This window comes from Danio aesculapii, chromosome 17 (assembly GCF_903798145.1).
Source record: "Danio aesculapii chromosome 17, fDanAes4.1, whole genome shotgun sequence".
In the NCBI taxonomy this organism is placed as follows: Eukaryota; Metazoa; Chordata; class Actinopteri; order Cypriniformes; family Danionidae; genus Danio; species Danio aesculapii.
Window position 1 is genome coordinate 44,895,735 of NC_079451.1, and position 12,884 is coordinate 44,908,618.

The 12,884-nt window shown below is 36.2% G+C and overlaps 2 protein-coding genes across 2 annotated transcripts in view; one reads left to right on the forward strand and one right to left on the reverse strand.

Annotated features, from left to right (window-relative positions):
- The window catches only part of ahi1 (Abelson helper integration site 1), a 31,666-nt gene extending 22,724 nt beyond the window's left edge, over positions 1-8,942 (forward strand). The window contains exons 20-27 of the mRNA XM_056476750.1: positions 1,045-1,076; positions 1,295-1,409; positions 2,855-2,913; positions 3,862-3,924; positions 4,009-4,171; positions 4,247-4,338; positions 8,331-8,410; positions 8,499-8,942. Coding sequence (XP_056332725.1) covers positions 1,045-1,076; positions 1,295-1,409; positions 2,855-2,913; positions 3,862-3,924; positions 4,009-4,171; positions 4,247-4,338; positions 8,331-8,410; positions 8,499-8,658 — 764 coding nt within the window. The 3' untranslated portion in view covers positions 8,659-8,942. The remainder of the gene's footprint in view (positions 1-1,044; positions 1,077-1,294; positions 1,410-2,854; positions 2,914-3,861; positions 3,925-4,008; positions 4,172-4,246; positions 4,339-8,330; positions 8,411-8,498) is intronic.
- A 1,728-nt stretch (positions 8,943-10,670) lies between these two features.
- slc18b1 (solute carrier family 18 member B1) overlaps positions 10,671-12,884 on the reverse strand; it is a 21,380-nt gene continuing 19,166 nt past the window's right edge. Inside the window, exon 14 of the mRNA XM_056476751.1 lies at positions 10,671-11,520. Coding sequence (XP_056332726.1) covers positions 11,433-11,520 — 88 coding nt within the window. The 3' untranslated portion in view covers positions 10,671-11,432. The remainder of the gene's footprint in view (positions 11,521-12,884) is intronic.

The window sequence follows — 12,884 nt, forward strand, 5'->3', positions numbered from 1 at the left end:
CAGGGTATTTGAGTGTCATCGAGTGGCAGAATGTTGTGGGACTGCTATTCAGGAGTTATGATTATGGATTATAGATCGCGAAATTTAGCGGATTTTATTTTAGAGTTTTTTTTAAAAGCATGACGGTAAAACACGAACGCGGCGATGAATATATTAAAACTTATGCTTTGTTTGTTGTATTCTGAGAAATTGTCTTACCCCTTGGTTTCGAGTGTGGTCCTGAAAAATCTTTGCTCGAAGGGGTATTTACCCCTTATCCTTAGCCCTACGCCTTCAAGCTAAAGAGAATTAGGACACCCCCACCCCTTCACGGGAACGCACAAAACGAGGGGTGGAGGTAAGGGGAAGGGCTAACGGGTAGAATTGGGATTGGGCCTAAACGATTGGGCCGTTTAAGAAAATAAGGTGTGTTTTTAAAACAAGTGCAGTGAATTATGTCTTTAGCTGTGTCTCATTTCAGAGGCTGCATCCTCCAAAGGATGCAGACTTCAAAGGTGAGTCCTTCGAAGTCCACACAAGCTGAACCGAGCATTTTGAAATTAGACGATCTAATCTGCAGAGGACAGATCTCGTCACCTAACAACCGTAACCGCTGCCGTTAATAAGCAGTAATACAATTTGTAATGACATTTTTTAAGTGATTTTAAATATTTTAAGCAATCTGAAGGCAAAGCAAGGTTTACAGAAGCTGGAAATGTATTTCTTTTGATCCGTACATGTAGACATGTCAGACTCTTTGTTTTTTAACGTGTTTAGATATCCAAGTAAAATAAAACCTAATTCATACGTTTAGCCTGGAGTTTTCTTTTAAAAACGTCCTGCCATTATCAGCACGCAATGAAGCTTTAGATGTCCGAGGTCGTGAAGCATCCACCAGTTGTGTTTTTCATTGCCTGGGAAATGAAGGACGCATTTAGAGGCTGCATTTAAAGGTGGCTTCGAATTTTTTTGAAATGAGACCGCCTTTGTCGCGCCGTGATGACGCAGCGTGATGATGCAGCCTCTGAAATGAGACTGAATCTTTCATTTGTTATTTTTTTAAAGGTGGAATGTCTTCCTTGGGAAGGAGTATAGAGGTGATTATTACATCATTTCCACTTGGTTCAGTAAATATTACAACAAATAGTTGTATATTTAATAAATAGTTTTAGTTGTAATAAAATGATTATAGAAGATTCTATTTATACTGATTACATGATGATTAAAAACATTAGCGATGACATTGAAATGAACTACAGCAGTAGTTCGGCTCTTCAATACTGAACTGAGCTCTTGTTATTGTTTTTTTTTTCAGGGCCTGAACTCATATCTTCCTCCTCCATCTCTACTGTCTCCTCACTCTAAACTGCAGATGTCGTCTTCACTGAGCGCTCAGCTCATTCCTCAGGCCACACTCACCTCACACACCAGTATGAGTGTTACCTTCCGTTCATACGTGTTCTCCTTATTTACAATTACTTGAGCGTGGGTCACATCTTTGAGCACGGCTCTCAAGTGAGACACACACATTTCTTTTATCTTTGTCATGATGACAGTACATGATCATTTACTAGATATTTTTCAAGATACTAGTATTCAGCTTAAAGTGACATTTAAAGGCTTAACTAGGGTAATTAGGCAAGTCATTGTATAACAGTGGTTTGTTCTGTAGACAATCGAAAACAAATTATGTTTTAAGGGGTCTAATAATATTGTCCTTAAAATGGTTTAAAAAAATTAAAACTGAAATAAAACAAAAACAAGACTTTCTCCAGAAGAAAAAATATTATAGGAAATACTGTGTACTGTGTGGGAAATATTTAATTCATTCATTTTCTGTTCAGCTTAGTCCCTTTACTAATCCAGGGTCACCACAGAGGAACGAACCGCCAACTTATCTAGCATATGTTTTACGCAGCGGATGCCCTTCCAGCCATAACCCATCACTGGGAAACACCCATACACTCATTCATTCACACACATACACTAGGGACAATTTAGCTCAGCTAATTCACCTATAGCGCATGTGTTTGGACTGTGGGGGAAACCGGAACACACAGAGGAAACCCACGCCATCTCGGGGAGAACATGCAAACTCCACACAGAAATGCCAACTGACCCAGCCGAGACTCGAACCAGCGACCTTCTTGCTGTGAGGCGATTGTGCTACCCACTGCGCAACCGTGACACCCATATTTGAAAAAAAAAAAATCTAATAATTTTAACCTCACCTGTATATGCATTTAATAGATAAGATGCACATGGAGAAACGGTTACCGATCTGATGTTAGAACTTGACATTGCTGTTTCCAAGGTAAATTACGTGACCCACCCGCTAAGACGTTCATTACTAGGTACCGTAAATACAAATATTGCGAAACAGATAGATAGAATGTATGTAACCCACTAGTGAGAGTCATTTTTACATGTGAACTGATATAGCGCAAGAATGAACTTCTGCATGTTGAAATAAACAGAGCATCTTATTAGTGGAATAAATAAAATCCCATTTAACAGTCATTCATTGTCATTATACAAAATAGTAAAACATTTTCTATAAAAGTCTTCAAAGCTAATTTAAATATATCTTGCTAAATTTTACTTTTAAATGACAGCTAGCAATATTCTTGAGGATGTTGTTGTTGCATTTTATATCCTATAATTTTTAATTATGAAAATTAATTATTTCTTATAATTAATTATCCCCCAACCCACAGAAATAAATTACTTTTAAAAAATTTTAAGTCTTTAATTACTTTTCAAAACATGAGAGCCCTGAATAATCATGTTAACTTTAAGTATTACTCGCGTTTAGTTTGTTTCCCAAGTACTTAAAAATACATGAAATGATTGAAGTCTTCTGCTCCTCTCACAGGTGGCTACAGTCAAGCCGGGCAGCCAATCAGAAGAGCTCCATCCCTCAGACAGCAGAAAGTAAGTCACTGTCATCTATTTTTGTTTTACTTTATGTATTACTTTTATTCAGGAAGGCTGCGTTAAATTAAGTGACAGTAGAGATATTAATAATACTCCAAAAGATCAGTTTCAAACAAATCCTGTTTTTTTTTATCAACAAACCTGCATATTATAATACTTTCTTAAGGATCCTGTGACAATGAACACAGGAATATTAGTGCTGACAAATCAGATACAATAAATTAATTGAATATCAGTTGGCATTTCTGTGTGGAGTTTGGCGTGGGTTTCCTCCGGGTGCTCCGGTTTCCCCCACAGTCTAAACACATGCGCTACAGGTGAATTTGGTAAGCTAAATTGTCCATAGTGTATGTGTGTGAATGAATGAATGAATGAATATGTATGGGTGTTTCCCAGTGATGGGTTGCAGCTGGAAGGGCATCCGCTGCTTAAAACATATGCTGGATAAGTTGGCGGTTCATTCCGCTGTGGCAACCCCAGATTAATGAAGGGACTAAGCCGAAAAGAAAATGAAAAAAAAAGAAAAAAAATTGTATGTATATGTATATATATATATTATTATTATTATTATTATCATTATTTATTTATTTATATAAATATGCAATTAATAAATATATAATTTGCTATGCAAACCTGAATTGTTTTAAATTTTTATATTTTATAGTCTAAGATCTGTATTTTTGATTAAATAAATTAACAGAAGAGACTTTGGCTAAAGGTTAGTGATCTTATTAATTTTAGGTTGTATGAAAATATGTATTTAGCATTATAGATAATATAGAAATTATAGATAATTATAGATAACTAAGATTAGGATTTTAATTCATCTTAATATTCTTTAGTATAAGATCTGTGTTTTTGATTACAGATAAATTAGTTTTGCTGATGATTTACGTATGTTAGATCTCACACTTTCTAAATTAAAGATTATGTTAATATTCACAGAGTTTCCTTGATTATGAATTCTCTAAACAAGTAGAGACAGACTCGGGACAAATCCATCAGACGGTAAACATTAATTTGCTTTAATTATATGCTGACTAGTGTTACTTTTGACTTAATTTCTGACATTTTATATGAAATATTCTCCAGGTTGTATCTTTATACGAGTACAGAGCCAATCGGTCGGATGAGCTGTCGATGCGCCGCGGTGATGTGATTCATGTGCTGTATAAAGACAATGATAGCTGGTGGTTTGGCCGACTGGTCAGCGGGCAGGAGGGATATTTCCCAGCGTCCTATGTCGCTGATGAAGGTTTGTGAATAGGGTTTGATAACAGAAAGTATATTTACGATAGATGATGTCTAAATCTATGTGCATTTTCCATAGGGAATTTTGACGAGGAGCTGTCAAGAGCTTTACAAGCACAACCATCACTGTTAGATCAACCTGAGGAAGCTGAGCATGCAACACCAGTCCAGGTAATAACATGAGAATCTTTTAAAAGGTTATTATTTTTTCTTAGTCAATGTTTGGCTTGAAAGCAGCGGAGATTTTATTATGCCACAATGCACTGCTTCCAGTTCTTCTGCTCATGATCACGTGAAGAAGAAGCAACGCTGTTGTCTAATTTTATGACTAAATAGATTTTAGGCTTCAGTATTTGCAGTTTCTCTATTTTCTTTCAATCCAAACCAGAAATTGAGGGTGTGTGACTTCATTAGCATGAACACATGCTTCGTCTCGCTAGTAGTGACAGGATATTCATTTTTAATTTTGAATCATTAATTAAAAATTAATGAGATACAAACCATGAGAAGACCCATGACTTTATAGTTTACAAAGTTAAAAATTGAAAAAAAAAAAAATAAACAGGAAGTAATTTAATGTCCTGCTACATTTGTTATTCGTAATTTCATATCCACATAACCACAATTTGTTATATCATTATAAAGATAATTGTGTTTATATAAACACTATGAATGAGGAGGACTTCTCTCCTCCTGAATCCCCGGGTCTGAATGCTGACACAGTGGACAGCAGTGCAGCAGGTCTCTTGCCCTGTCGAGACCATTTCAACCATTAGCCCTGCTGTTAATCTGGAGGATTTTAAACATAGGCGAACACTGCAGTGGGGATATAGGCGATGTGTCTGAATGTCTGCCATTTTCGTACAGCTCTCCCGACAAAAATGCTTGCTGCAAACCAACAGCTTTGCTGTATCGGCCCTGACAGAATCGCAAGGAAAAACATGCAACAAACCCCGTGGATCATGGAAAAAACACATACGACCCGTGCCGTGTGTGGTCTTACTCAGTCATTGGGTCTCGCAGCTTGGCAGATCTGCCTTGCTTTCAGAAAGCTCTCTTGAATAATTAAGAAGCAGGGTCTTCTCATAGGATAAGAAAACTCCACTATGAATAATAATGAGAAATCAACGTGTCACTAGCAGATTCGTGCTATGTCACTGATTTTGATCGCCTCCCCAAAAATTATTTTAAACCCGGAAGTTGAAATTAGCTGACAAAAGCTCACAATTATCCAGTTTTTCCCCCAATTAAATCTGACAGGTGCTAACGTTGTCTTAACAGATGCTCAACACACACTAATCTGTAAAAGTAAAAAAAAAAAAAAAAAGTCCTCCAGGGTGTCTTGAACCTTGTGATGAACAAATGTTTTTTCAAGTCTCTTCGTTTAATTGGCCAAAAAATATTTAAAAAATAGTTACAAGTTGTTTACGAACACATCTACAACTAGTCGTTTACAACTAAATGTTGATCACAATACAAGTCGTAAATCGAATGCTTTAAGAAATAGAAAATAACCCTTCATTGTTTACTTGTAGTTTGTCTACAATTAGCCAAAAACTGTAGAATACACAAGACATGTCACTCAGATAGTTTTGAATGGGAAAAAGTTTAACGGTCAATATGACGAATGAAGCCCCGCCTACTAGTACAGTAGCCAATCATCGATCGCTACAGACTGATGATGATTCTCCGGGGGAGGGGCTCAGTCCAGCCATGTGTTTTTACAATAGTTTGTGCATGCATAGTTTGCTATGAATCCTCTGGGGTTGGCAAACGAACTGCAATCTCAGTCAATACTTGCTTTTCATGTTGAATTTCATGTGCCTTTTTTACAATACTGCTCACTAGTTAACATTGCATATTTCTCTGGATTTAAACATTCTTCGAAACCTTCGGGGTAATGCAAATTATTATTCGTCCACCCTTTTTGCACACATTTATCGTCAGCGCTTTGAGATGCCAGGCGATTTTCGTTTTCGTTGAGCAGAGTGAACGCACAAAATTAACCCCTGATATTAGATGGCGCTTAATAAACTTGCAAGTCAGGAAAGAAAAGTGAAATAAAACTCACCATCAAATCCTATTTTCTGATCTCCACTCCTATTGACATTATTGTAGTTGTGTTTATCATACAGCTCTTAGTGTTCAGACACCAATGATTAAAGCAGCTCCACATTCATCTTGCCTCACTGCATCTTCTTCATTGAATGAAAGTGAAACAGGGATCACCTCAACTGTTTTGCGCTTGAGTGCCTCCAAGTGGTGTTTACTGTAAATGCAGCAGCTCCAAGCACGTGAGAAAAAGTGCCAATCTGATTGGTAAAAAAAAACAGAGAGCATGAAGCGTTTCTAGAAATATGACACTTTTTCACCAGGGGGCTGTTTCATAAAAGTGGTTTAGAAAAGCGGAGAAGTCAAAAACCTGATTCAATGAGCCGAACTAAACGTCCATGCTTAAATTGGTTCCATAACATCAATCATTTGATCTAACTAATCTGAGTTTAGTTGAAATAATCTAGATACCTGCTTGTGCACGTTACTGTCGTGAAACCCTGAAAGTCGAGCATAGATGCATCGAATATGGTGTTTGCTACCATGGCAACTACAAGAACTGAAAGAGCTCTGAAATGAGACACAGCTATGTTCACAGCGAGTGAGCCGCGTTTGTTTTTAGAGTTCAAACATAATAATTAAAAAATAATAATCAAAAACTACGGCTTGCAACAAATCAAAAGAGAACGCTGACAGGAAATTGCAGATTTTAAAATATAGGCTATTATTTAGGCCTATTAACTTTAAATATTTGTCACAATACATTGAAATTGTGTTTTCGCACGCAAGAGAAAGCTCGCATACTGCCAATTGTTGCTCGCAAGAAAATTTTTAATGCATCACAGGCTCACTGTAACATACAAAATGTACGTAAGGTAAGCACATTAAGTTTAAAATAATGGCTACAAAGAGCTGTGCACGCACAAGCAGCAGGGTTTTTAATTTGCTCCCGAAACCGCTGCAAATTGCTGCTTTTCCTTTGATACTTGTGTTTTCCGCAGCCCGTAGGAAAATATCTTTATATTAAAGTGAGGCTTCTGCTCGGCCTGGATCCATATCCCGATTATTCCACTCAGGGTTCACAGTCATTCTTTAAGAAATGTAGCCTACTTCTTTATATCAGTCAGTGCTTTCTTAATATTATTTTCTTTATTAAATTTGATATTGCCAAGTCCACCCCGCACAGGTCTCTTTTTTTAATTAATATTTTCTAGAGGATACTTTGCAATAATATATTTGTGCACATACTGTACATTAGATTATTCAGTACCAAAGCAAAAATTGGAACTAATCTAACAAATAAATAAATTGAGGATCACAGTCCAAAAATGAGTACACCCAAATTAATATGTTGAGGGAAACATTAAATAAAATTAATAAGCAGAAGAAAAAAAAAATCAACAAAAACATAAAACAATATATAATAATGTAGTTGAAATGTTGTAGTTTGTGTCTGTTTTGTTTGCAATAACTTATTTGAATTTAAATGCATTCTCGTTCTCTTCTTAAAGATGTTTGGTGTATATACATATACATATATATATATATATATATACATATATATATATATATATATATATATATATATATATATACACTATTAAGTGACTATAAAGTTAATCATTACTAAGAGGTTAAGTGAATTAAAATGGCATCAAATTACGGCAGCTGAATGTTAATATTACCTTGATTAATCTTGAATTTAAGACTTAGCCTGAGAGTTAACCTGCCCTGGACCAGGCTAGTTTCCCAGCATAAGTTGCCAGAGTAACTGAGCTTGAACTATTGTAAATTTGATTAATGAAACCGAATCCGCCATTATTAAACCTTTCTGTAAGCTTGGTTTATGGAACAGACCCCTGATGTGTTGCTCGTTAGTGTGCATGATCACATTGGTGCCTTTTGTTTAGTCACAAAGCATTAAACCTCGACAAATCTGGGGGGGTCACCTGGAGGGAACAGCTCTTTAGTCAGCAAAATTTATGACAACATTCTAGTGGTTTTTGGCTATTTTAATAAAATTGTTGTGCTTTTGCAGTGTGTTCGAGTTCTTTCGACTTTAAAATCACTGATTATCCTAATATGTTATATTTTTTACCCTGATGTTTCAGATGTCCGCAGCCATCAGTGCCTCTGGAGAGCTGAAGATCATCTCAGAGCTGGACACTGATGCTGAAGCCTCCTCCACCACGTATGAATCCAAACGTGACGTCTTCCTGTCATTTATGCATCTATTGCACACATATTCTTATTAGTTTCTTCACTCGTTTTCTTCACAGAACAAAAAAGAAGAAGAAAAAGGTGAAGCGGATTGAAGTTCCCTCTGAAGATCTGCCTCCATCTTCAGGATCTTCCAGAAAAAGGAGACCTCTTCCCAAACTAGGCCAAGCCAACGGTGCATTTGAAGGCGAAGGACTGAACTTAAGAGACCTGGTCTGATTCTTATGAAGGAACTATAGACATAGAAACTCAATTACGTCTTTTTGAAGATCTATTTTTGTAGTTGGCCTTATTTTTAAAAGATCTATTTTGTAATTTGATACGTTTGTAATGTATAGTTTTAGATTAGATTTTTTTGTACAGTGTTTTTGTTTTGTACATATTTTATTTGAATGTTTATACGTTTCATTTAAAAGAAGTTAAAATTGCGAATGTTACGGCAAGAACTCCAGCGGTTGAGTTGACGCATCTAATATAACTATATATTTTTTCCACATATCATACATGGGAATTAACCTTTTTATTTATTTAACACAAAGGTTAATGACAACTGACAATATCAATTTTGACTGTTTGTATTCTTTCACAACATTTACAGTGTTTTGCATGGTGGCCGAGAGAGCTTAATGTGCTGTAATTTAAGAAAACACATGCGATAACAAAAAACACCAGCAAATTAAGAAAAGATCTTAATCCATCTCACAGCATATGTGTTGCAAATCCTCACAATGCAAACACATTTTTAAAAAACATGCAGCATTTTCTCACAATGCAAACAAATGAATAAAACTCGCTGCATTTTCTCACAAAGTAAACAAATAAAATGTGCTGCATTTTCTCACAACGCAAACAAATTAATAAAACACGCGGCATTTTCTCACGATGCAAACAAATGAATAAAACTCGCTCCATTTTCTCACAACGCAAACAAATTAATAAAATGCGCTGCGTTTTCCCACAATGTAAACAAATAAAATGTGCTGCATTTTCTCACAACGCAAACAAATTAATAAAACACACTGCGTTTTCCCACAATGTAAACAAATAAAACTCACTGCATTTTCCCATAACACAAACAAAATAAAACGCGCTGCATTTTCACACAACAAACAAATTATAAAAACTCACTGCATTTTCACACAACACAAACAAATTAATAAAACACACTGCTTTTTTCACATCGCAAACAAATGACGAAAACTCCCTGCATTGTTTCACAACACAAACAAATTAAACGCGCTGCATTTTCACACAACACAAACAAATTAAACGCGCTGCATTTTCACACAATACACAAATTAAACGCGCTGCATTTTCTCACAGTGCAAACAAATTAATAAAACACACTGCTTTTTTTACATCGCAAACAAATTACGAAAACTCACTGCATTGTTTCACAACACAAACAAATGAATTAAATGCGCTGCATTTTCTCACAACACAAACAAATTAATAAAACACACTGCTTTTTTCACATCGCAAACAAATGACGAAAACTCCCTGCATTGTTTCACAACACAAACAAATTAATTAAACGCGCTGCATTTTCACAAAACAAACAAATTACGAAACCTCGCTGCATTTTCTCACAACATAAACAAATTACGAAAACTCGCTGCATTGTTTCACAACACAAACAAATTAAACGCGCTGCATTTTCACACAACACACAAATTAAACGCGCTGCATTTTCTTACAACACAAACAAATGAATTAAACGCTCTGCATTTTCACACAACACAAACAAATTAATTAAACGCGCTGCATTTTCTCACAGTGCAAACAATTTATAAAAAACACGCTACATCTTCTCACAACACGTTCAAATAGCACGGAACACAACGCAAATGTTTCAAGGGGACCCAAAAACGTGACGGACCCCGCTATTTAGGTTATAGTTATGTAGCCTAATAAAATAAAAAAGATGAGGGAATCAGGATGTTGAAATAAACAAAAATCTCACCTCTCAAAGATCACCTACAACTTCATTGAGCAATAGTAATGCGTTCTGTTCTTTTTGAAAGTGTGGATGTGAGAAAATGCAGGCGTTTTCGTAACATTGTTTGCATTGTGAGAAAATGTATTAATCTGTTTGCATTGTGGGTAAATGCAGCGCTTTAAAAAAAGTCTGTAAGGATTTGCAGCACGTGTGCTTTTAAACAGATCTTTTCTCAATCTGCTGGTGTTTTTTTTGTAATCGCATGTGTTTTCATAAATTGCGGCACGTTAAGCTCTCTCAGCCACCATAGTTTGAGCTAAAGGATCTCACTATGATAATGTGTAAAATGTGCAACTGTAGAAATGGTTACCGTGGTTTATCTGTTAAATCAAGTATAATGAGGTCAGTCACACACACAAACTAGGGCTAGACGGGTAATCCGAGTTAAGTAACAAAAATCCCACATTCTTTTACTAGTCCAAAAGATTTCAGATATAGCTCTATTGTACTGTAATCAGACACACTGTATAAGATCTAATGAATTAAATACACAAGGAACTCTTGATGCGTCAGAAATGTATACCCATATAAAGTTAAACAAGTGATTCACTCTTTGCCTGAAGTGTGTGAATGTCCTTGCTGCTACTGTAAAGTGCAGTATTTGATCATCCAAACAGCATTTAATATGAATAAAGCAAATTATACAACTAACCCTATTTGGGCAGCATTGTCTAGTAATAGAATATGGATATTACAATCTATTTTTCTATAAATTGGGTAAATGATAATCACACTGTTAAATGTTTTATGAACAGTCACATCTCAGCTCTTGTGTAAAGAGATATCGATTCAGCTTTCATACATATTGTATCATCTTGAGTGCCATCTGCTTACAAGACTTTTATCATACACTGCGTGAAAAAGTCCATCTCAAAATAAAACGAGATGCTTTTGGTTAAATTGACCTTCATGTTGGTTATCTTCCACATCACCTGTGTTTAGCAGCAATATGATGAAGTGTGTTCTTCTGTTTAAAAGCTTGCGTTGGTTTATCTCAGCTGATGTCTGCTCTGAGATCATCTGTCTTGGGGAGAAGAGGAGATTTTTCTCCTGACATTTCATTCTCGTTGGCCTTTTTAGACCTGAATCAAACAAACAAAAAATGCATTTGCATTAAAATTAATGCTAAATAAAATAAAACATATTATAGCTACTTGCCAAAGCAATGTTTCTGTTTTTAATGTAACCTCATGTAATTCAATAATTTAAACAGCAACATTATAAATTATGTGGACATGTACATGCATACATGTACAGTATATATTATTTCTTTAATCAAATACTATTGAACAACACCCCTTCACACATACACCCATTAAACACATACACATTCATACATACATACACATACAGTCATGGCCAAAATTGTTGGAAGGCATTTTTCCAAAAAAATGTATTATTTCTCACAGAAATGTATTGCATTAACACACGTTTTGCTATACAAGCTTATTCCCTTTGAGTGTATTGAAACAAAACAAAAACAAAAAAGGAGGGGGGTGTAAGCAAATTTGACAGTTACACAAAACCCCTAAAATGGGCTGGACAAAATTATTGGCACCCTTAAGTAAATATTTGATTGCACATCCTTTGGAAAAGATAATTGAAATCAGTCGCTTCCTTTAACCATCAATAAGCTTCTGACACCTCTCACCCGGAATTTTGGACCACTCTTCCTTTCCAAACTGCTCCAGGTCTCGCATATTAGAAGGGCGCCTTTTCCCAACAGCAATTTCAAGATCTCTCCAAAGGTGTTCAACGGGATTTAGATGTGGATTCATTGCTGGCTACGTCAGAACTCTTCAGCACATTGTTGCCATCTATTTCTGTGTGCTTTTTGAAGTATGATTTGGCGTCATTGTCCTGCTGGAAGCCCCAAGATCTCGGACGCTTTCTGACACTGGGCCCCACACTGCGACCCAAAATCCTTTGGTAATCCTCAGATTTCATGATGCCTTGCACACAATCAAGGCACCCCGTGCCTGAGGCAGCAAAACAACCCCAAAACATCTTTGAACCTCCACCATATTTGACTAGGTACTGTGTTCTCTCTTTGTAGGCCTCATTCTGTTTTCGGTAAACAGTAGAATGATGTGCTACCAAAAAGTTCTATCTTGGTCTCGTCTGACCACAAGATGTTTTCCCAGAAGGATTTTGGCTTACTGAAGTTTAAATTTCTTTGGAACTTGTTTGGGGCTGCTTATCCATCATCTGGACTATCCTGCGTTGCAACCTTTCATCAATTTTTCTCTTCCATCCACGCCCAGGGAGATTAGCTACAGCACCATGGGTTGCAAACATCTTGATAATGTTGCGCACTGTGGACAAAAGAAATCTAGATCTCTGGAGATGGACTTGTAACCTTGAGATTGATATTTTTCCACGATTTTGGTTCTCAAGTCCTCATGCAGTTCTCTTCTCCTCTTTCTGTTGTCCGTGCTTAGTGTGG